We start from the raw sequence: 26295 nt of genomic DNA, 5'->3' as shown, positions 1-26295 counted from the left end.
TACATATACTAAACAATATATGTGTGAAATTTGTTTTGATTTAGAATGGACCATTATCATGCACCTGTCTCAAAACATGGGCAGTGGAAAAAAATCAACGTCATCTATGTGCAACCTCTTGGTGTTAGGGGGCAGTATTTTCCTTTTTGGAAAAAAAAAAAACGTTCCTGTTTTAAACGGGATATTTTGTCAGGACAAGATGCTAGAATATGCATATAATTGACAGCTTTGGATAGAAAACACTCTAAAGTTTCCAAAACTGTATAGATATTGTCTGTGAGTATAACAGAACTGATGTTGCAGGCGAAAGCCTGAGAAAAATCCAATCCGGAGGTGCCCCAGTTTTGAAAGCGCTGCGTTCCAATGACTCCCTTTTCAGCTGTGAATGTACCATCAATGAGCTTACGCGTTCTACGTATTCCCCAAGGTGTCTACAGCATTGTGACGTAGTTTTACGCATTTCTGTTGAAGAATAGCCATAGGCGGCCACATTGCGTAAGTGGTCACATGGTGGCTCCGAGAGAGATTCTCGCGTAAAATACAGAGGTAGCCATTATTCCAATCGGTCCTAGTGAAAAACGAATTGTCCCGACGGATATATTATCGAATAGATATTAGAAAAACACCTCGAGGATGGATTCTAAACAACGTTTGCCATGTTTCTATTTCGCCTACAAAATAATATTTTGGGAAAAAAATGAACTTTGGCTGTCTACCTGGGAGTCTCGTGAGTGAAAACATCCGAAGTTCATCGAAGGTAAACAATTTAATTTGATTGCTTTTCTGATTTCCGTGACAAGGTTGCCTGCTGCTAGCAAGGCATAATGCTATGCTAGGCTATGATAAACTTACACAAATGCTTGTCTAGCGTTGGCTGTTGTCACGCCCTGGTCTTAGTATTTTGTGTTTTCTTTATTTATTTGGTCAGGCCAGGGTGTGACATGGGTTTATTTTGTTGTGTGTTTGTGTATGGGGGTTTTTCGTAGGTTTTGGGATTGTGGCTTAGTGGGGTGTTCTAGCAAGGTCTATGGTTGCCTGAGGCGGTTCTCAATCAGAGGCAGGTGATTCTCGTTGTCACTAGTACCACCAGTGCCAGCACCACGCACCAGGCCTTCAGTGCGCCTCACCTGTTCAGCGCTGCCAGAGCCTTTCTCCTCTCCAGCGCTGTCGGAGTCTCCCGCCTGTTTAGCGCTGTCGGAGTCTCCCCCCTGTCTAGCGCTATCAGAGCCTTCCTCCTCTCCAGCGCTGCCGGAGTCTCCCGCCTGTTTAGCGCTGCCAGAGCCTTCCTCCTCTCCAGCGCTGCCGGAGTCTCCCTGCCTGTTCAGCGCAGCCAGAGCTGCCAGTCTGCATGGAGCAGTCAGAGCTGCCAGTCTGCATGGAGCAGCCAGAGCTGCCAGTCTGCATGGAGCAGCCAGAGCAGCTAGATCCGCCAGTCAGCCAGGATCCGCCAGTCAGCCAGGATCCGCCAGTCAGCCATGATCTTCCAGATCCGCCAGTCAGCCAGGATCCGCCAATCAACCAGGATCCGCCAGTCAGCCAGGATCCGCCAGTCAGCCACTAGGCCTCCTGTGTACCTACCTAGCCTTGCACGTCCTGTGCCAGTCCTGCTCTCAGGCTCTCCAGTACACCTTCACGGTCCGGTCCATCCTGTGCCACCTTCACACACCAGTCCTCCGGTGGCAGCTCCCCGCACCAGGCTTCCTGTGCGTGTCCTCGGCCCAGTACCACCAGTGCCAGCACCACGCACCAGGCCTTCAGTGCGCCTCGCCTGTTCAGCGCTGCCAGAGCCTTTCTCCTCTCCAGCGCTGTCGGAGTCTCCCGCCTGTTTAGCGCTGTCGGAGTCTCCTGCCTGTCTAGCGCTATCAGAGCCTTCCTCCTCTCCAGCGCTGCCGGAGTCTCCCGCCTGTTTAGCGCAGCCAGAGCTGCCAGTCTCCTGCATGGAGCAGCCAGAGCTGCCAGTCTGCATGGAGCAGCCAGAGCTGCCAGTCTGCATGGTGCAGCCAGAGCTGCCAGTCTGCATGGAGCAGCCAGAGCTGCCAGTCTGCATGGAGCAGCCAGAGCCGCCAGTCTGCATGGAGCAGCCAGAGTGCCAGTCTGCATGGAGCAGCCAGAGCTGCCAGTCTGCATGGAGCTGCCAGAGCTGCCAGTCTGCATGGAGCAGCCAGAGCTGCCAGTCTGCATGGAGCAGCCAGAGCTGCCAGTCTGCATGCAGCAGCCAAAGCTGCAGGTCTGCATGGAGCAGCCAGAGCTGCCAGTCTGCATGGAGCAGCCAGAGCTGCCAGTCTGCATGGAGCAGCCAGAACTGCCAGTCTGCATGGAGCAGCCAGAGCTGCCAGTCTGCATGGAGCAGCCAGAGCTGCCAGTCTGCATGGAGCAGCCAGAGCAGCTAGAGCCGCCAGTCAGCCAGGATCCTCCAGTCAGTCAGGATCCGCCAGTCAGCCATGATCTTCCAGATCCGCCAGTCAGCCAGGATCCGCCAGTCAACCAGGATCCGGATCCGCCAGTCAGCCAGGATCTTCCAGATCCGCCAGTCAGCCCGCCAGTCAGGATCCGCCAGTCAGCTATCCGCCAGAGCCAGGATCTTCCAGATCCTCCAGTCAGCCAGGATCCGCCAGTCAGCCAGGATCTGCCAGAACCACCAGCTAGCCAGGATCTGCCAGAGCCAACTACCTGCCTGAGCTTCCTCTCAGTACTGAGCTTCCTCTCAGTACTGGGCTTCCCCTCAGGGCTGAGCTTCCCCTCAGTGCTGAGCTTCCCCTCAGTCCCGAGCTTCCCCTCAGTCCCGAGCTTCTACCTCAGTCCCGAGCTGCCCCTCAGTCCAGTGGGGTCCTTGGTGAGGGTTATTAGGCCAAGGTCGGCGGGGAGGGTCGCCAATCAAAGGACGCGTTACAGGGGAACTAAGACTTGGTTGGAGTGGGGTCCACGTCCCGAGCCGGAGCCGCCACCGTGGACAGACGCCCACCCGGACCCTCCCCTATGGGTTTCAGTGTGCGGCCGGGAGTCTGCACCTTGGGGGGGTTCTGTCACGCCCTGGTCTTAGTATTTTGTGTTTTTTTTTTATTTATTTGCTTAGGCCAGGGTGTGACATGGGTTTATTTTGTGGTGTGTTTGTGTATGGGGGTTTTTCGTAGGTTTTGGGATTGTGGCTTAGTGGGGTGTTCTAGCAAGGTCTATGGTTGCCTGAGGCGGTTCTCAATCAGAGGCAGGTGATTCTCGTTGTCTCTGATTGGGAACCATATTTAGGCAGCCATATTCTTTGAGTGTTTCGTGGGTGATTGTTCATGTCTCTGTGTTTGTTTGCACAAGATAGGCTGTTTCGGTTTTCACTTTACGTTTATTGTTTTTGTATAGTTCGTGTTTTTGTCTTCATTAAATATGTATCGAACTAACCACGCTGCATTTTGGTCCGACTCTCTTTCACCCGAAGAAAACGTAACAGCTGTAAAGCATATTTTGAAAATCTGAGATGACAGGGTGATTAACAAAAGGCTAAGATGTGTTCCAATATATTTCACTTGTGATTTTCATGAATAGGAAGATTTTCTCGGAAGATTTATGTCCGTTGCGTTATGCTAATTAGTGTCAGATGATGACAACGGTCCCATTCACGGGATGGGGTGTCACTACAGGTTAAAAAGCGAATGGAGGACGCTTTTGATTAACCTGAGCTCATGGGCTCTCATGAAGTGTTTGATGTGATTTTCATATACATTTGCATTGATGTTAGAGTGATTAGAGGGACAATAGAGTGCTGAATACCAGGCAGTTAGCACGTTTGGTAGACTACTAATGACCATCAGCAGCATCAGAGCTTGATGAAGCCTAATAACGTGACTAAACGTTCACATGGAATTTGACTGCCATCATGACTTGTGACCGCCGGTATGGCGGTAATACAGTCACCGTAACAGCCCTACATGTGTAAGAGTGCAGGTGTGTATGTAGGTTTGTGTGTGTAGTAGTGGTAGGTGTATGTGTAATAGTGTAGGTGTGTGTGTAGTAGTGTAGGGGTGTGTGTAGGTGTGTATCTAAAAATCAAAGTCAAATCAAATCAAATTTCATTGATCACATACACATAGTTAGCATATGTTATTGCGAGTGTAGCGAAATACTTGTGCTTCTAGTTCCGACCGTGCAGCAATATCTAACAAGTAATCTAACAATTCCACAACAACTACCTTATACACACAAATATACTTAAGAGAAGGAATGGAATAAGAAAATATACATGTAAATATATGGATGAGCAATTTTCCGAGCGGCATAGGCAATATGCGCTAGATATAAAATACAGTATATATATATATATATATATATATATATATATATATATATATATGTGAGATGAGTAATGCAAGATATGTAAACATTATTAAAGTGTAATTATTAAAGTGGCTAGTGATCCATTTATTAAAGTGGCCAATGATTTGAGTCTGTATCTAGGCAGCAGCCTCTCTGTGTTAGTGATGACTGTTTAACATTTTCATGGCCTTGAGATAGAAGCTATTCTTCAGTCTCTCTGTCCCAGCTTTGATGCACCTGTACTGACCTAGCCTTCTGGATGGTAGTGGGGTGAACAGGCAGTGGCTCGGTTGGTTGTTGTCTTTGATGATCTTTTTGGCCTTCCTGTGACATTGGGTGCTGTAGGTGTCCTGGAGGGCAGGTAGTTTGCCCCCGGTGATGTGTTGCGCAGACCGCACCACCCGCTGGAGAGCCTTGTGGTTGTGGGCTGTGCAGTTGCAGTTGCCGTACCAGGCGGTGCAGTTGCTGTACCAGACGGTGATTCAGCCCGACAGGATGCTCTCAATTGTGCACCTGTAAAAGTTTGTGAGGGTTTTAGGTAACAAGCCAAATTTCTTCAGCCTCATTAGGTTGAAGACGCGCTGTTGCGCCTTCTTCACCACACTGTCTGTGCGGGTGAACCATTTCAGTTTGTCCGTGATGTGTACGCAGAGGAACATAAATCCTTCCACCTTCTCCACTACTGTCTCGTCGATGTGGATAGGGGTGTGCTCCCTCTGCAGTTTCCTGAAATCCATGATCATCTCCTTTGTTTTGATGACATTGAGTGAGAGGTTGTTTCCCTGACACCATACTCCGAGTGCCCTCACTTCCTCCCTATGTAGGTGTGTGTGTGTAGGAGTGTAGGTGTGTGTAGTACTGTAGTTGTGTGTGTTCGTGTAGGAGTGTGTGTAGGAGTGTAGGTGTGTGTCTAATATGTGCTCTTGTATAAATCCCTTTGACTCTGCGTGGGTCGTCAAGGCACATTTTCCTATGGTATTGACAGGATCATTTCCCCATGGTACTGACAGGATCTGGAGCAGTATGCTGGAGCCAGACCCTAGGGAAGTATGTCAGAGGTTGTACTATAAGTATGAGCTTTTGTAATGAAACCCCCCTTGCTGTTCCTAGCCCAAGGCAACCTTCACAACCCTACTCTCCCTCCCAGCAGGGTGACTTCATTAAAACTCCTCACATGATTGACCTCATAAAACACTTGAGGTAAAATACCTTATCACACTAATGCTCTGGTCAAAAGTCCACAATCCCCCACAGAGAGTGGGGATGTCTTAGGAATGTGAAATTAGGAGGCCCTTACTGGCCCGGCTGTAAAATTTGCCACCAAGAGGGCAATGAATTATGGATGCAAATGTATGTCTTTGAGTTATGTAGATCCACTTGTCATAAGCCCTAATACATGATCTATCACAGCTCTCGACAGCTGCTTTCATAAAAACAGTGAATCCCTTTACATATAATGTTTTAACCTTTTGAGTGCTTCTGTCAGAATAAAATCCTCTCCATGTTTTAACTCTTTAGCTACACAACTATCATACAACTTTGTAATTTCCCAGGCATTTGTGGTGCATCAATCAGTACCAGTTCTAGTAGAAATAAGTTCATATGAGACGTTTTTTTACTCTCTTGCTAGTGTGGCAGCCCTAAACAAGATAATGTTGTACCACGGATTGTCCCGGGTTTGTGGCTGTCTAGATCCCTGCTGTTTGTTGTTTTCAATCTTTCCTGTGACCCGCCCTGTCTGGAACTGCAAAGAGTAGCAGCGTAACCTATGTTGCTAGCTACCATGACAAAGACCAATGCTGGCGGGAGTACCGTTGAGGACAGTGATGTCTGTCTATCACAGGTGAAGGATATTTTAAACAAACAAAAAGAGACCTACAAGCAGTTGTTACAACAACACGAAAATAGTTTCAAGTGTTTTGTCCATATACTCATGGATTCTACTAATAAAATAATGGACAACCTATCTAGGACCTGAAGAACAGTTTGCTGTTTTCCCAGGGTCAGCTCGATGAGTTGAAACAGGAGAACGGCAAGATGACAACAATCTGTAAGTCATTGAGAGAAGACATCAGTTCTGTGTGTGAATCCATGATACCAATGACAGATAAATCAGACTCTCGAAGGACAATGAAGGCGGAACAACGTGGTTGTGGACGGAATTGAAGAATGTCCACATGAGACCTGGACTGAGTCTGAGGACAAAGTGAAGGAAATGATCTCTGAGAAATTGAAGATGGACAACAGGAAGATTGAGGTGGAACACACCCACAGGACTGGAAAACCCACCACCGGCCCAGGTCATAGGTCCAGTCCGATAGTGGTCAAGTTCCTGAAGTTCAAGGACAAGGTAGCTGTTCTGGAAAGAGGTAAGAACTTGGGAGGAATGTATATCTTCCTCAATGAGGACTATCCTGAAGCTGTGCGCCAGAAGAGGAAAGAACTTATCCCAGCCATGAAAGCTGCCTGAGCGTGTGGGGACATTGCTTACATCCGCTATGACAGGCTCATTGTCCACCCTCCCTCCTCGAAGCCTGGAGGGGATGATAGAGCCAAGCCTATAGGTTCGTAGCGTCAATCCCGCAGCACACACACACACCAATTGATTAATGTACTGCTGAATGTATACTATTTTCTCTTGTTTCGTTTGCTTTTTTCAGTATTATATCTATCTCTGATAAGCCCCACAGGAAAGGGCTGAAAATAGCCCATATGAATATATGTAGCCTTAGAAATAAGGTTCATGAAATCAATAACTTGATAACATCCGATACCATTCATATATTAGCCAATGTTAGAGGTTAACAAAGAGTTGCATTCTGTTTTGGAATGGGTGGCCAGTAATAAACTGGTCCTGAACAACTCTAAAACTAAGAGCATTGTATTTGGTATAAATAATTTCAGAAGTTCTAGACCTCAGCTGAATCTGGTAATGAATGGTGTGGCTGTTGAACAAGTTGAGGAGACTAAATTACTTGGTGTTACCTTAGATTGTAAACTGTAATGTTCAAACCATACAGATTCAATGGTTGTAAAGATGGGGAGTGGTCTGGCAGTAATAAAGAGATGCTCTGCCTTTTTTTAAGGGGGCTTTGTGGTGCCCTCTTCACGACTGCCTTGGTGTGTTTGGACCATTCTAGTTTGTTGGTGATGTGGAACACCAAGGAACTTGAAGCTCTCAACCTGCTCCACTACAGCTCAGTCGATGAGAATGGGGGCATGCTCGGTCCTCCTTTTCCTGTCGTCCACAATCATCTCCTTAGTCTTGGTTACGTTGAGGGATAGGTTGTTATTCTGGCACCACCTGGCGAGGTCTCTGACTTCCTCCCTATAGGCTGTCTCGTCATTGTCGGTAATCAGGCCTACCACTGTTGTGTCGCCTGCAAACTTAATGATGGAGTTGGTGTCGTGCCTGGCCATGCAGTCGTGGGTGAGCAGGGAGTACAGGAGGGGACTGAGCACGCCGCCCTGGGGAGCTCCAGTGTTGAGTATCAGCGTGGCAGATGTGTTGCTACCTAATCTCACCACCTGGGGGCGGCCCATCAGAAAGTCCAGGATCCAGTTGCAGAGGGAGGTGTTTAGTCCCAGGATCCTTAGCTTAGTGATGAGCTTTGAGGGTAATATGGTGTTGAACGCTGAGCTGTAGTCAATGAATAGCATTCTCAGGTAAGTGTTCCTTTTGTCCAGGTAGGAAAGGGCAGTGTGGAGTGCAATAGAGATTGCATCATCTGTGGATCTGTGTGGGCGGTATGCAAATTGGAGTGGGTTTAGGGTTTCTGGGATAATGGTGTTGATGTGAGCCATTACCAACCTTTTAAAGCACGTCATGGCTACAGACGTGAGTGCTACGGGTCTGTAGTCATTTAGGCAGGTTGCCTTTGTGTTCTCGGGCACAGGGACTATGGTGGTCTGCTTGATACATGCTCGTATTACAGACTCAATCAGGGACATGTTGAAAATGTCAGTGAAAACACCTGCCATTTGGTCAGCACATGCCCGGAGCACACGTCCTGGTAATCTCACGTCGGCTACAGAGAGCGTGATCACACAATCGCCTGGAACAGGTGATGCTCTCATGCATGCCTCAGTGTTGCTTGCCTCGAAGCGAGCATAGAAGGGATTTAACTCATCTGGTAGGCTCGTGTCACTGGGCAGCTCACGGCTGTGCTTCCCTTTATAGTCTGTAATAGTTTGCAAGCCCTATTTTCTTATTTCCTTATACAGCTGACTGAGTATAGTCTTAGTGCCAGCATCTGTCTGTGGTGGTAAATAAACAGCCAAGAAAAGTATAGCTGAAAATTCTCTAGGCAAGTAGTGTGACCTGCAATTTATCACAATATACTCTAATTCAGACGAGCAAAATCTTCCTTCGATTTTGTGCACCAGCTGTTGTTTACAGATATTCACACACCGCAGGTCCTCTGTACCTGCGTCGCTTCCTCTTGCAAACAACGGGGATGTCGGCCCTGCCAGGTGTTTGGAGGATGTCTTGTGCGTCTTGTTTGTTGAACAAAAAATCTTTGTCTAATTCGAGGTGAGTGATCGCTGTCCTGATATCCAGAAGCTCTTAGTCTAATCCGAGGTGAGTGATCGCTGTCCTGATATCCAGAAGCTCTTTGTCTAATCCGAGGTGAGTGATCGCTGTCCTGATATCCAGAAGCTCTTTGTCTAATCCGAGGTGAGTGATCGCTGTCCTGATATCCAGAAGCTCTTTGTCTAATCCGAGGTGAGTGATCGCTGTCCTGATATCCAGAAGCTCTTTGTCTAATCCGAGGTGAGTGATCGCTGTCCTGATATCCAGAAGCTCTTTGTCTAATCCGAGGTCAGTGATCTCTGTCCTGATATCCAGAAGCTCTTTTTTTGCCGTAAGATACGGTTGCAGAAACATTATGTACAAAATAAGTTACAAATATTGCGGGATAAAAACTCATAAGTGCACAATTGGTTGGCCGCCTGTAAAACTGCTGCCATTTCTTCCGGCACCATTTTCATTTACACCAGCTCTGTCAGGAGGAATGGGTCAAAATTCCCCCAACTTATTGTGGGAAGCTTGTGGAAGTCTACCCAAAACGTTTGACCCAAGTTTAACAATTTAAAGGCAATGCTACCAGATACTAATTTAGTGTATGTAAACTTCTGACCCACTGGGAATGTGATGAAAGAAATAAAAGCTGAAAGAAATGAATCTCCTACTATTATTCTGACATTTCACATTCTTAAAATAAAGTGGTGATCCTAACTGACCTAAGACAGGGAATTTTTAAATGTTAAATGTCAGGAATTGTGAAAATTTAAATGTATTTGGCTAAGGTGTATGTAAACTTCCGACTTCAACTATAGGCTGCATGTGCCTTTAAAAACAAAATATGAGGTTCTGTCCTTGAGCTGTTCTTGTTTATTGATGTTCTGTATTATGTTTCATGTTTTGTGCGGACCCCAGGAAGAGTAACTGCTGCTTTTGCAACAGCTAATGGGGATCCTAAAAAATATATATATATATACCAAAGCAACAGAGTCTATGTAGAGTCCATGTTAATCCCATTACACAAAAGTATAAACTTGCTTCTATCACAACCACAGTTCTCTCTGTCTCCCTCTCTCTCTCTCTCTCTCTCTCTCTCTCTCTCTCGCTCTCTCTCTCTGTCTACATAAACAGCTTGGAATTATTATTTCAATGTTATTTCACTGTTCAAGACACAAACTGTTCACAGCCCTCTTGTTGGTGGAGAGAATTTAGCAGGTTTAATGCTTATTTCCTGCAATTCTACACATGTTGTCATTGGGCGCAAAGAAAATGTTGCAGTTTTTAAGCACATTTTCTTGCAATTCTATACATTTTTCCATGTCTAATGTGTATTCATGTGATATTTCAGTGTAAAAAAAATTACACCCTCAACCTAACCCCTAACCCTAACCCTTTTCACTGGGTTAGCCAAAGAGTGTACCCTAAACCTAACCCCTAACCTAACCCTTAACCCTAACCCCTAATCCTAACTCCCAACCTTAAACTTAACCCTAACCCTTTTAACTAGGTTGGCCAAACAGTGTACCCTAACCCTAAAATTAACCCTAACCCTAAACCTAAAAAAACCTCTAACCCCTAACCTTAACCTAACCACTTATATATGTGTTTATAATTATGTTTATATATATATATGCACAAAATAAGCATCTATCCCTTGATCCCTTGTATATTTTAATATCTTAGTCACTTCATGGTCATAGATAAACAGTCAGACGATCATTTTAGAAACAATATTAACCTACCCTAACCCTAACCGCTAACCCCTAACCCCTAATCCTAACCCTAACCCTAAACCTAATCCTAAACCTAACCCTTTTCACTAGGTTGGCCAAACAGTGTACCTTAACCCTAAATCCTAACCCTAACCGCTAACTCTAACTCCTATCCCATAACCCGAACCTCTAACCCTAACCCCTAACCCTAACCCTTTCACTAGGTCGGCCAAACAGTGTACACTAACCCTAACCCCTAACCCTAAACCCAAAGCCTAACCCTAAACCTAACCCTAACCCCTTTCACTAGGTTGGTCAAACAGCGTACCCTAACCCTAACCCCTAACCCCTAACCCCTCAACCTAACCCCTAAACCTAACCCTAAACCTAATCCTAAACCTAACCCCTAAAACTAACCCTTTTCACTAGGTTGGCCAAACAGTGTACCCTAACCCTAACTCCTGAGCGCTAACTCTACCATTAACCCATAACCCCAACCCTTAACCTCTAAACCTAACTCTAATCCCTAAACCTAACCCTTAACCTCCAACCCTAAACCTAACCATAAACCCTTTCACTAGGTTAGCCAAAAAGTGTACCCTAAACCTAACCCTAAACTGTAACCCTAAACATAACCCCTAATCATAAACCTAACCCCTGATCCTAAACCTAACTCCTAACCCTAAACCTAACCCTAACCCTTTTCACTGGGTTAGCCAAAGAGTGTACCCTAACCCTAACCCCTAACCTAACCCTAAAACTAACTCTTACCCCTAACCCCTAACCCCTAACCCTTAACCCTTAATCCTAAACCTAACCCTAACCCTTTTCACTAGGTTAGCCAAACAGTGTGCTTCAAAAGTAAGAAGAAAAGTCAGCCTTTACCTGTCGAGGAAATTGGATTACTTCACGGACATTGGGTGGAAATGTTTTCCTGTAACGGATTACAACCACCACTGAATCTTTTGGCTTCCGACGAACATGAGGAAGAAAAACAAATCTTCGGAGCCAAAATGCATGAATGATTGGCAGATCAACAGACCGTACAGTACGTGCACATGGTCAAATGGTTCATTGTGGAAGAAGTGTTTTACTGGAAATCACTATCTATGTTATGTCTTTTAGACATTTGCTATACCTATTTATTACTTTATAAACTAAATATAGAAACGAACAGTAAACCATCTTGTGCTACTTATGAATCCTTAATTGCTAGAACAAAACGTGATTGAATGGAAATGTCACGTTTCATGCTTCAGGCCGATGCAGATAGTTGACTCAAGACCAAATCCTTTAACTACAGGATGAGAAGATCAGCAGTTATCACAACTGATGTACGAGGTCATTGAACTGTTAGGCCATGAAATGAAATTAGCCACACACAAATGCACACCAACAGTACCCATGCATGCATGCAACCAGTCAGTAACTCACACACACACAGAGAGAAAGGGTAAACAGCAAAGTGAGTGTTCTATTTTTGTCATCTGTTAGACAACCTATAACATAACACCCTGTAACATAACACCCTGTAATATACACCCCGTAATATAACACCCTGTAACATAACACCCTGTAACATAACACCCTGTAAATATACACCCCGTAATATAACACCCTGTAACATAACACCCTGTAACATAACACCCTGTAAATATAACACCCTGTAACATAACACCCTGTAACATAACACCCCGTAATATAACACCCTATAACATAACACCCTGTAACATAACACCCTGTAAATATAACACCCTGTAACATAACACCCTGTAAATATAACACCCTGTAAGTATAACACTCTGTAACATTACACCCCATAATATAACATCCTGTAAGTATAACATCCTGTAACATAACACCCCGTAATATAACACCCTGTAACATAACACCCTGTAACATAACACCCCGTAACATAACACCCCGCAATATAACACCCTGTAAATATAACACCCTGTAAGTATAACACTCTGTAACATTACACCCCATAATATAACACCCTGTCAGTTTAACACCCTGTAACATAACACCCCATAATATAACACCCTGTAAATATAAGACCATGTAACATAACACCCCATAATATAACACCCTGTAAATATAAGACCCTGTAACATAACACCCCATAACATGACACCCAGTAAATATAAGACCCTGTAACATAACACCCTGTCAGTATAACACCCTGTAAGTATAACACCCTGTAAGTATCACACCCTGTCAGTATAACACCCTGTCAGTATAACACCCTGTAAGTATAACACCCTGTAATATACACCCTGTAATATAACACCCTGTAATATACACCCTGTAATATACACCCTGTAATATAACACCCTGTAATATACACCCTGTAAATATACACCCTGTAATATAACACCCTGAAATATACACCCTGTAATATAACACCCTGTAATATAACACCCTGTAATATACACCCTGTAATATACACCCTGTAATATAACACCCTGTAATATACACCCTGTAATATACACCCTGTAATATAACACCCTGTAAGAATAACACCCTGTAAGTAAAACATCCTGTCATATAACAACCCGTAAAAATAACACCTGAACTATAACACCCTGAAATATAACACCCTGTAATATAGCACCACGAAGTAAAGCACCCTAAAGGTATAACACCCTGTCATATAACACCTCATAAAATAACACCCTGTAATATAACACCCTCTAAGTATAACACCCTGTAAGTATATCACCTTGTAAGTATAACCTACTATAAGAATAACAGACTGTAAGTATAACCTACTGTAAGTATATACTACTGTAAGTATAATCTACTGCAAGTATAATACCCTGTAAGTATAACAACCTGTAATTATAACACACTGTAAGTATAACCTACTGTAAGTATAACACCATGTAAGTATAACCTACTATAAGTATGACCTACTGTAAGTATAACCTACTGTAAGTATAACATACTTTAAGTATAACATAATGTAAGTATAACACCCTGTAAGTATAAAACCCTGTAAGTAAAACCTACTGTAAGTATAACCTGCTGTAAGGAAAACACCCTGTAAGTATAACATACTGTAAGTATAATACCTTGTAATTATAAGATAATGTAAGTATAACCTACTGTAAGTATAACCTACTGTAAGTATAACACCCTCTAAGTATAAAACCATGTAAGTATAACATACTGTAAGTATAACACAATTTAAGTATGATCTACTGTAAGTATAACCTAATGTAAGTATAACATACTTTAAGTATAACACTGTGTAAGTTAACCTACTGTAAGTATAACATACTGTAAGTGTAACCACCTGTACGTTTAACACACTGTAAGTATAACATCCTCTAAATATAACACCCTGTAAGTATAGCCTACTGTAAGTATAAAACCCTGTAAGTATAATACCTTGTAAGTATAACACCATGTACGTATAACCTACTGTAAGTATAACACAATTTAAGTATAAAACCATGTAAGTATAACACCATTTAAGTATACTATAAGTATGACCTACTGTAAGTATGACCTACTGTAAGTATAACCTACTGTAAGTATAACACAATGTAAGTATAAAACCATGTAAGTATCACCTACTGTAAGTAGGACCAACTGTAAGTATAACATACTGTAAGTATGACATACTTTAAGTATAACACCATGTACGTATAACCTGCTGTAAGTATAACACCATTTAAGTATAAAACCATGTAAGTATAACATAATGTAAGTATAACACCATTTAAGTATAACCTACTATAAGTATGACCTACTGTAAGTATAACCTACTGTAAGTATAACATACTTTAAGTATAACACCATGTAAGTATAAAACCATGTAAGTATAACACCATTTAAGTGTAACCTACTATAAGTATGACCTACTGTAAGTATAACACCATGTACGTATAACCTACTGTAAGTATAACCTACTGTAAGTATAACACCCTGTAAGTATAACACCCTGTCAGTATAACCTACTGTAAGTATAACATACTTTAAGTATAACACCATGTATGTATAACATACTGTAAGTATAACACCATTTAAGTATAAAACCATGTAAGTATAACATAATGTAAGTATAACACCATTTAAGTATAACCTACTATAAGTATGACCTACTGTAAGTATAACCTACTGTAATTATAACATACTTTAAGTATAACACCATGTAAGTATAAAACCATGTAAGTATAACATAATGTAAGTATAACACCATTTAAGGATAACATAATGTAAGTATAACACCCTGTAAGTATAACACCCTGTAACTAAAACCTACTGTAAGTATAACCTGCTGTAAGGAAAACACCCTGTAAGTATAACATACTGTAAGTATAATACCTTGTAATTATAAGATACTGTAAGTATAACCTACTGTAAGTATAACACAATGTAAGTATAACACCATGTAAGTATAATCTACTGTAAGTATGACCTACTGTAAGTATAACCTACTGTAAGTATAACATACTTTAAGTATAACCTACTGTAATATAACAGACTGTAAGTATAACACCCTGTAAGTATAACTCCCTGTAAGTATAACCTACTGTAAGTATAACATACTTTAAGTATAACACCATTCAAGTATAAAACCATGTAAGTATAACATAATGTAAGTATAACACCATTTAAGTATAACCTACTGTAAGTATGACCTACTGTAAGTATAACCTAATGTAAGTATAACATACTTTAAGTATAACACCTTGTAAGTTAACCTACTGTAAGTGTAACATACTGTAAGTATAACACCCTCTAAATATAACACCCTATAAGTATAGCCTACTGTAAGTATAAAACCCTGTAAGTATAATACCTTGTAAGTATAACACCATGTACGTACAACCTACTGTAAGTATAACACCATTTAAGTATAAAACCATGTAAGTATAACACCATTTAAGTATAACCTACTATAAGTATGACCTACTGTAAGTATGACATACTGTAAGTATAACCTACTGTAAGTATAACACAATGTAAGTATAAAACCATGTAAGTATCACCTACTGTAAGTAGGACCAACTGTAAGTATAACCTACTGTAAGTATGACATACTTTAAGTATAACACCATGTACGTATAACCTACTGTAAGTATAACACCATTTAAGTATAACCTACTATAAGTATGACCTACTGTAAGTATAACCTACTGTAAGTATGACATACTTTAAGTATAACACCATGTAAGTATAAAACCATGTAAGTATAACACCATTTAAGTATAACCTACTATAAGTATGACCTACTGTAAGTATAACACCATGTACGTATAACCTACTGTAAGTATAACCTACTGTAAGTATAACACCCTGTAAGTATAACACCCTGTAAGTATAACCTACTGTAAGTATAACATACTTTAAGTATAACACCATGTTTGTATAACATACTGTAAGTATAACACCATTTAAGTATAAATCCATGTAAGTATAACATAATGTAAGTATAACACCATTTAAGTATAACCTACTATAAGTATGACCTACTGTAAGTATAACCTACTGTAAGTATAACATAATTTAAGTATAACCTACTGTAATATAACAGACTGTAAGTATAACACCCTGTAAGTATAACACCCTGTAAGTATAACCTACTGTAAGTATAACATACTTTAATTATAACACCATGTACGTATAACCTACTGTAAGTATAACACCATTCAAGTATAAAACCATGTAAGTATAACATAATGTAAGTATAACACCATTTAAGTATAACCTACAGTAAGTATGACCTACTGTAAGTATAACATACTTTAAGTATAAAACAATGTAAGTTAACCTACTGTAAGTATAACATACTTCAACTATAACCTAGTGTAAGATAACAGACTGTAAGTATAACACCCTGTAAGTATAACATACTTTAAGTATAACACCATGTAAGTATAACGTACTGTAAGTATAACACCATGTACGTATAACATACTGTAAGTATAACCTACTGTACGTATAACACCATGTAAGTATAACACCATGTAAGTATAACACCCTGTAAGTATAACATACTTTAAGTATAAAACCATGTAAGTATAACATAATGTAAGTATAACCTACTGTAAGTATAACACCATGTAAGAATAACATCCTGTAAGTATAACCTACTCTAAGTTTAACACTCTGTAAGTATAACCTACTGTAAGTATAACAGACTGTAAGTATAACACCATGTAAGTATAACCTACTGTAAGTATAACACCCTGTAAGTATAATACCTTGTAATTATAACATACTGCAAGTTTAACCTACTGTAAGTATAACAACATGTGAATATATCACCATGTAAGTTTAACCTATTGTAAGTATAACCTACTGTAAGTATAACACCATGTAAGAATAACACCCTGTAAGTATAACCTACTGTAAGTATAACACTGTGTAAGTATAACCTAATGTAAGTATAACACACTTTAAGTATAACCTACTGTAAGTATAACCTACTGTAAGTATAACACCCTGTAAGTATAATACCTTGTAATTCTAACATACTGTAAGTTTAACCTACTGTAAGTATAACAACATGTGAGTATAACACCATGTAAGTATAACCTACTGTAAGTATAACTTACTGTAAGCATAACACGATGTAAATATAACACCCTGTAAGTACAACAGCCTGTAAGTATAACCTACTGTAAGTATAACATACTTTAAGTATAACTTACTCAAAGTATAACAGACTGTAAGTATAATACCCTGTAAGTATAACACCCTGTAAGTACAACACCCTGCATTTATAACATACTGTAAGTATAACCTACTGTACGTATAACACCCTGTAAGCATAACCTACTTTAAGTATAACATAATTTAAGTATAACATACTGTAGGTATAACACCATGTAAGTATAACACCCTGTAATTAAAATATATTGTAAGTATAACCTACTGTAAGTTTAATGCCCTGTAAGTATAACCTACTGTAAGTATAACCTACTGTAAGTATAACATACTGGAAGTATAACCTACTGTATGTATTACAGACTATAAGTATAACACCCTGTAAGTATAACACCATGTAAGTATAACACCCTGTAAGTATAACCTACTGTAAGTATAAAACCCTGTAAGTATAATATACTGTAAGTATAACAGTCTAAGTATAACCTACTGTAAGTATAACACTATGTAAGTATAACACCCTGTAATTATAACACCATGTAAGTATAACATAATGTAAGTATAACACCATTTAAGTATAACATAATGTAAGTATAACACCCTGTTAGTATAACACCCTGTAAGTAAAACCTACGATAAGTATAACCTGCTGTAAGGAAAACACCCTGTAAGTATAACATACTGTAAGTATAATAACTTGTAATTATAACATACTGTAAGTATAACCTACTGTACGTATAACACCATGTAAGTATAACACCATTTAAGTATAACCTACTATAAGTATGACCTACTGTAAGTATAACCTACTGCAAGTATAACATACTTTAAGTATAACACCATGTAAGTATAAAACCATGTAAGTATAACATAATGTAAGTATAACACCATTTAAGTATAACATAATGTAAGTATAACACCCTGTAAGTATCACACCATGTAAGTAAAACCTACGGTAAGTATAACCTGCTGTAAGAAAAACACCCTGTAAGTAAAACATACTGTAAGTATAATACCTTGTAATTATAACATACTGTAAGTATAACCTGCTGTACGTATAACACCATGTAAGTATAACACCCTGTAAGTATAACCTACTGTAAGTATAACCTACTGTACGTATAATACCCTGTAAGTATAACACCCTCTAAATATAACACCCTGTATGTATAGCCTACTGTAAGTATAAAACCCTGTAAGTATAATACCTTGTAATTATAAGATACTGTAAGTATAACACAATGTAAGTATAACACCATGTACGTATAACCTACTGTAAGTATGACCTACTGTAAGTATAACCTACTGTAATTATAACACAATGTAAGTATAACACCATGTAAGTATAACCTACTGTAAGTATGACCTACTGTAAGTATAACCTACTGTAAGTATAACATACTTTAAGTATAACCTACTGTAATATAACAGACTGTAAGTATAACACCCTGTAAGTATAACACCCTGTAAGTATAACCTACTGTAAGTATAACATACTTTAAGTATAACACCATGTACGTATAACCTACTGTAAGTATAACACCATTCAAGTATAAAACCATGTAAGTATAACATAATGTAAGTATAACACCATTTAAGTATAACCTACAGTAAGTATGACCTACTGTAAGTATAACATACTTCAAGTATAACCTAGTGTAAGATAACAGACTGTAAGTATAACACCCTGTAAGTATAACATACTTTAAGTATAACACCATGTAAGTATAACGTACTGTAAGTATAACACCATGTACGTATAACCTACTGTAAGTATAACACCATATAAGTATAAAACCATGTAAGTATAACATACTGTAAGTATAACCTACTGTAAGTATAACACCATGTAAGAATAACACCCTGTAAGTATAACCTACTGTAAGTATAACACTCTCTAAGTATAACCTACTGTAAGTATAACAGACTATAAGTATAACACCCTGTAAGTATAACACCCTGTAAGTATAACACCCTGCAAGTATAACCTACTGTAAGTATAACATACTGTAAGTGTAACCTACTGTTAGTATAACACCCTGTAAGTATAATACCTTGTAATTGTAACAGACTGTAAGTAGAACACCCTGTAAGTATAACACCCTGTAAGTATAACCTACTGGAAGTAGAACCTACTGGAAGTAGAACCTACTGTAAGTATAACACCATGTAAGTATAACACCCTGTAAGTATAACACCCAGTAAGTATAACCTACTGTAAGTATAACATACTTTAAGTATAACCTACTGTAACTATAACACCCTCTAAGTATAATACCCTGTAATTATAACATACTGTAAGTATAACACCATGTAAGTATAGCACCCTGTAATTATAACACCCTGTAAGTATAACCTACTGTAAGTATAAAACCCTGTAAGTATAACACCATGTAAGTATAACACCATGTAAGTATAACCTACTGTAAGTATACCACCCTGTAAGTACAACCTACTGTAAGTATAACATACTGGAAGTATAACCTACTGTAAGTATAACAGTCTAAGTATAACCTACTGTAAGTATAACAGTCTAAGTATAACCTACTGTAAGTATAACACCATGTAAGTATAACATACTGTAAATATAATACCTTGTAATTATAACATACTGTAAGTATAACCTACTGTACGTATAACACCATGTAAGTATAACACCCTGTAAGTATAACACCCTGTAAGTATAACCTACTGTAAGTATAACACCATTCAAGTATAAAACCATGTAAGTATAACATAATGTAAGTGTAACACCATTTAAGTATAACCTACAGTAAGTATGACCTACTGTAAGTATAACATACTTCAAGTATAACCTAGTGTAAGATAACAGACTGTAAGTATAACACCCTGTAAGTATAACGTACTGTAAGTATAACACCATGTACGTATAACCTACTGTAAGTATAACACCATATAAGTATAAAACCATGTAAGTATAACATACTGTAAGTATAACCTACTGTAAGTATAACACCATGTAAGAATAACACCCTGTAAGTATAACCTACTGTAAGTATAACACTCTGTAAGTATAACCTACTGTAAGTATAACAGACTGTAAGTATAACACCATGTAAGTATAACCTACTGTAAGTATAACACCCTGTAAGTATAATACCTTGTAATTATAACATACTGCAAGTTTAACCTACTGTAAGTATAACAACATGTGAATATAACACCATGTAAGTATAACCTATTGTAAGTATAACCTACTGTAAGTATAACACCATGTAAGAATAACACCCTGTAAGTATAACCTACTGTAAGTATAACACTGTGTAAGTATAACCTACTGTAAGTATAACACACTTTAAGTATAACCTACTGTAAGTATAACAGACTGTAAGTATAACACCATGTAAGTATAACCTACTGTAAGTATAACACCCTGTAAGTATAATACCTTGTAATTATAACACCATGTAAGTATAACCTACTGTAAGCATAACACCATGTAAATATAACACCCTGTAAGTACAACAGCCTGTAAGTATACCCTACTGTAAATATAACATACTTTAACTATAACTTACTCAAAGTATAACAGACTGTAAGTATAATACCCTGTAAGTATAACACCCTGTAAGTACAACACCCTGCAATTATAACATACTGTAAGTATAACCTACTGTATGTATAACACCCTGTAAGTATAACACCCTGTAAGCATAACCTACTTTAAGTATAGCATAATTTAAGTATAACATACTGTAGGTATAACACCATGTAAGTATAACACCCTGTAATTAAAATATATTGTAAGTATAACCTACTGTAAGTATAACAGACTGTAAGTAGAACACTCTGTAAGTATAACCTACTGTAAGTATAACATACTGTAAGTGTCACCTACTGTTAGTATAACACCCTGTAAGTATAATACCTTGTAATTGTAACAGACTGTAAGTAGAACACCCTGTAAGTATAACACCCTGTAAGTATAACCTACTGGAAGTAGAACCTACTTACAGTAGAACCTACTGTAAGTATAACACCATGTAAGTATAACACCCAGTAAGTATAACCTACTGTAAGTATAACATACTTTAAGTATAACCTACTGTAACTATAACACCATGTAAGAATAACCTACTGTAAGTATACCATCCTGTAAGTACAACCTACTGTAAGTATAACATACTGAAAGTATAACCTACTGTAAGTATAACATACTGGAAGTATAACCTACTGTAAGTATAACAGTCTAAGTATAACCTACTGTAAGTATAACAGTCTAAGTATAACCTACTGTAAGTATAACACCATGTAAGTATAACACCCTGTAATTATAACACCCTGTGAGTATAACCTACTGTAAGTATAACACCCTGTAAGTATAACACCCTGTAATTATAACACCCTGTGAGTATAACCTACTGTAAGTATACCACCCTGTAAGTACAACCTACTGTAAGTATAACATACTGAAAGTATAACCTACTGTAAGTATAACATACTGGAAGTATAACCTACTGTAAGTATAACAGTCTAAGTATAACCTACTGTAAGTATAACAGTCTAAGTATAACCTACTGTAAGTATAACACCATGTAAGTATAACACCCTGTAATTATAACACCCTGTAAGTATAACCTACTGTAAGTATAAAACCCTGTAAGTATAATATACTGTAAGTATAACAGTCTAAGTATAACCTACTGTAAGTATAACAGTCTAAGTATAACCTACTGTAAGTATAACACCATGTAAGTATAACACCCTGTAATTATAACACCCTGTAAGTATAACCTACTGTAAGTATAAAACCCTGTAAGTATAATATACTGTAAGTATAACAGTCTAAGTATAACCTACTGTAAGTATAACACCCTGTAATTATAACACCCTGTAAGTATAATCTACTGTAAGTATAACCTACTGTAAGTATAACAGACTATAAGTATAACCTACTGTAAGTATAACACCCTGTAAGTATAACCTACTGTAAGTATAAAACCCTGTAAGTGTAATCTACTGTAAGTATAACCTACTTACAGTATACTCTACTGTAAGTATAATACCCTGTAAGTATAACACCCTGTAATTATAAGATATTGTAAGTATAACCTACTGTAAGTTTAATACCCTGTAAGTATTACATCCTGTAAGTATAAACTACTGTTAGTATAACATACTTTAAGTATAACCTACTGTAAGTATAACACCCTGTAAGAAGCACTGACCAAGACATGGACATTTTCATATCAGATCCATCAGTCTTTTAAGCATTCTGTGCTGAGTTGAGTTCATTCCTTTCCTTGAGTTTTGAGGTTTCAAATTTGGGGAGAAGGATGGTGAGAATGACCCATAATGATCAGAGCACTGCCTGGGAGGAGGGCCGTTCCACAGAAGCTTAACTTGATAAGACTGACCCTAACAGAGGAGAGCAGCAGGCCGGTCAAACTGAGGCACTAACACTGTAGTCACCCCCCCCAGGATGCCTTCCAGCACCACGGAGAGCAACAGCAACACAGTTACTGTCTGACGGGAGACATTCAACTGCTGCTGATGATGCCTTCAATCCCAGCCAGCTAGTTTGTGCTGGCTAGCTGGCAACAACAGCAGCATGCCTCTAGTTAAGACTTGTAAAAGAAAGTGATGTTTATTTCGATGGACGAGGAAGAAAGTAATATTGGTCACCGTCTGGATGTCACCATGACATGCCAATTAGCTAACGTAACAACAGGCCGTGGCAAACTAAATGTGAATGACCAGTAGATCGGTGTTGTATCGAGGTGGTTGCCGACAAGTTGCTTCAAATCACGCAGTTCTAGTCTGTCACGTGTCACCGGCAGTAGCTAATGTGGCCAATTTTTTCCATCCCACTTGATTATATTTTGGATAGTAGGATAGCAGCCGAAACGAGAAAAACATTTGTAATGTTGGTACTCATCTGGGTGTCACCGCGATACAGTCTACTGCTCAATGGGGAGAGATTCACCGTGATACAGTCTTCTACTCAATGGGGAGAGATTCACCGTGATATAGTATACTGCTCAATGGGGAGAGATTCACTGTGATACAGTCTCCTGCTCAAGCTAGCTGGGAAGGGCTCATCGGGACGCCTGAGTGAACTAGCTAGCTGGGAAGGGCTCCACAGGACGACTGACTGAACTAGCTAGCTGGGAAGGGCTCATCAAGACGACTGACTGAACTAGCTAGCTGGGAAGGGCTCATCAAGATGACTGACTGAACTAGCTAACTGGGAAGGGCTCATCAAGACGACTGACTGAACTAGCTAGCTGGGAAGGGCTCATCAAGATGACTGACTGAACTAGCTAGCTGGGAAGGGCTCATCAAGATGACTGACTGAACTAGCTAGCTGGGAAGGGCTCATCAAGACGACTGACTGAACTAGCTAGCTGGGAAGGGCTCATCAAGATGACTGACTGAACTAGCTAGCTGGGAAGGGCTCATCGGGACGACTGACTGAACTAGCTAGCTGGGAAGGGCTCATCAAGACGACTGACTGAACTAGCTAACTGGGAAGGGCTCATCAAGACGACTGACTGAACTAGCTAGCTGGGAAGGGCTTATCAGGATGACTGACTGAACTAGCTAGCTGGGAAGGGCTCATCAAGACGACTGACTGAACTAGCTAGCTGGGAAGGGCTCATCAAGACGACTGACTGAACTAGCTAACTAGGAAGGGCTCATCAAGACGACTGACTGAACTAGCTAGCTGGGAAGGGCTCATCAGGATGACTGACTGAAGCAAATCTGTTCGACTCCACTTGACTCTTGCTGCGTGACAGCCGTCATCAATTTGGACACTAGTCGTGTCCGTATAGCTAAACAGGTGCCAGGCACTAACATTAGCAGCAAAGCCCAATACACAGCAGTATTTTCCTTAACCTTAAACAAGGTTATATTGCATTCAATAATACCATTTAGACAACATCTCCCTGTATGAAACAAGGTTTCAAAGAATTGCACAGAAACAGTAAAGGGATTTAGAACTCCAGTGCTACCAAATCAATATCAGAAATTGATTACTAATTTAATTGCATTTATTTATCAAGTCTGAAATAAGCTATGAATTATGAATTGATATTATTTCTACTGAATACTGAACCTTTTATGCTGACAACTCTTTGGTGACATCTGTCATATTGTACAGCAGTATTTCCAACTCCAGTCCTCAAGTACCCCAACAGTACACTTTTTTTGCTGTAGCAAGGACTTGATGATGAAGTAGAATCAGGTGTGCTTGTTCGAGGCCACAACAAAAAGATGTGCTGTCGGGGTACTTGAGGAGGAAGATTGGAAAATACTGCTGTACAGTCTACTGTTTAGATGAGGCTCTTTCATGTTGTACTATATGCTGTTTAGATGAGGTTCTGACATACTGTACACTATACTCTTTAGATGAGGGAACATGTCATACTTTTCTTAGCTTTGAGAATATACAGTAGTGTTCAGAACTGTATCATTCCACTTCAAAATGATCAATTGTATCCTCTGTTCAAAGCTAATTCTGACCTCTAGTGACAGCGGAGACATTCTAACACCGATTGTAGCCTACATACAGTATTTGCGCTTGACAAGCATGGTATGCTGCATGTGCTTTTCTGGCAGCATAGCCGTCCTGTCGAATTGGGTTCACATTACAGGTAGTAGGTATAGCGCACATGTATTGTGCTCTATTGCGCTCCCTAAAATAAACCGTAGCCTACAAAAAAAAAAAAAAAAAAGATACATTGCTGAGTTTTCGCAAGGGCTTCACAAATCCAGAGGTAGAAAAGTGGTGTTGAAAACTTCAATTCAAATGTAGGCCCACAGATCCGTTAATAGAGAACTATGTTCACTACCAATGTGAGAAAGATGGATCTATGCGACACATGTCATGTCCATTCAAAATGGCATGTTTGACAACATGTCTCCCAAGAACATGGAGTGTAGGATATTAATTGATCTGAACAATCGATAAGTCGTCCACAAATGCACGAATAATCAGTTTAAATGCACTGCAATTGTAGAGACAACGGCACGTTATGGAAAACCGCTCTGAAGCTTGTGTGACTGAGTAGTCAGTCATACAGTATGTTGGGGGCGGACGTGGCATTATTGACATTTCTGCTGATTTAGAATTGCCAGAAAAACAACGACCATACAAACTTAGAAAACAGAACCAACTCTATTTTTACAATATATGTTGTAGTTTTGTCAAGTTACTTACAATGACTGGCCGCCAGCGCAGTACTGAGTACGCCGAGCACCGTTAGATTGAAGGCGATGGCCAGAGATGACATTTCCACCTTGCTCGCCACAGATATCCAGGCTTCTGTATATCCTCAGTCTTTGAGTGAAAATAACTCCGATGGTGCCTCCGTGCAGTGTGGTATAATTCCAGCTGCTTCGACTTTACCTCTTACAGAACCATCAAGAGGCAGGTCTGCCAGCGCGCGCACAACATCCTTTCCTAGTGCGCTTACTCTGCTGCTGTTGCTGCCAATGCTCCGTCACATCGGTGCGTCTATCTCTCTCTCTCTCTCTCTCTCTCTCTCTCTCTCTCTCTCTTTCGCTCTCTAACTCTCTCTCTCATAAAAGCCTTTAATCAATTTGAGTTTATGTTTGCACATTCTGCACGATTTAGCAATGGTATAGCGAGATTTACATATTTTGCATTAGTTATGACAGTTTTTGAAGGTTGCAAAATATTTCAGAGGGACTGGGGAGGAGTGAGGGAATGGGGAGAGAGAGAGACTGGGGAGGGGAGAGGGACTGGGGAGGGGGCAAGGGAGTGGGGAGGAAAGAGGGAGTGGGATTGGGGAGGGGACATGGGGGACTCTTCTTTACCAGAAACAACAATATCATGCACTCACTAGCAGTCAAAAGGTTTTTGGTGCTCCAAAGATACGGTATGGTATTCTGTGGGGTGGAATTACAGTACAATTCGAAATTAAGCAATTTTTTCACCACCAACAACATTTTCCCACAATGCACCATCATTTACAGTATGCTAGAGTAAGACATTTCAGAGTATGTTACTGTTGCTAATACCCCAAAATACTGTAAAAATAACAGTTTTCCTTTACAGTGAATACCAAGCTGCTAGCAGACCTAGCTCAAATTAAAACTTCATACTTCAAAACTACGTCTACCAACTTGTTTGGCTTCATATTG

At 39.8% G+C, this 26295-nt stretch overlaps 1 protein-coding gene across 1 annotated transcript in view; it reads right to left on the bottom strand.

Moving 5' to 3' along the window:
• The window catches only part of LOC112225652 (contactin-associated protein-like 5), a 134947-nt gene extending 109142 nt beyond the window's left edge, over nt 1-25805 (bottom strand). Inside the window, exon 1 of the mRNA XM_042306685.1 lies at nt 25349-25805. Within this exon, the coding sequence (XP_042162619.1) occupies nt 25349-25421 (73 nt within the window). The 5' untranslated portion in view covers nt 25422-25805. The remainder of the gene's footprint in view (nt 1-25348) is intronic.
• Between the last annotated feature and the right edge of the window lie 490 nt (nt 25806-26295).

This window comes from Oncorhynchus tshawytscha, linkage group LG26, assembly GCF_018296145.1.
Source record: "Oncorhynchus tshawytscha isolate Ot180627B linkage group LG26, Otsh_v2.0, whole genome shotgun sequence".
NCBI classification, from domain to species: Eukaryota; Metazoa; Chordata; class Actinopteri; order Salmoniformes; family Salmonidae; genus Oncorhynchus; species Oncorhynchus tshawytscha.
The sequence above is the reverse complement of the archived record's forward strand: the minus strand, read 5'-3'. Positions and strand labels throughout refer to the sequence as shown.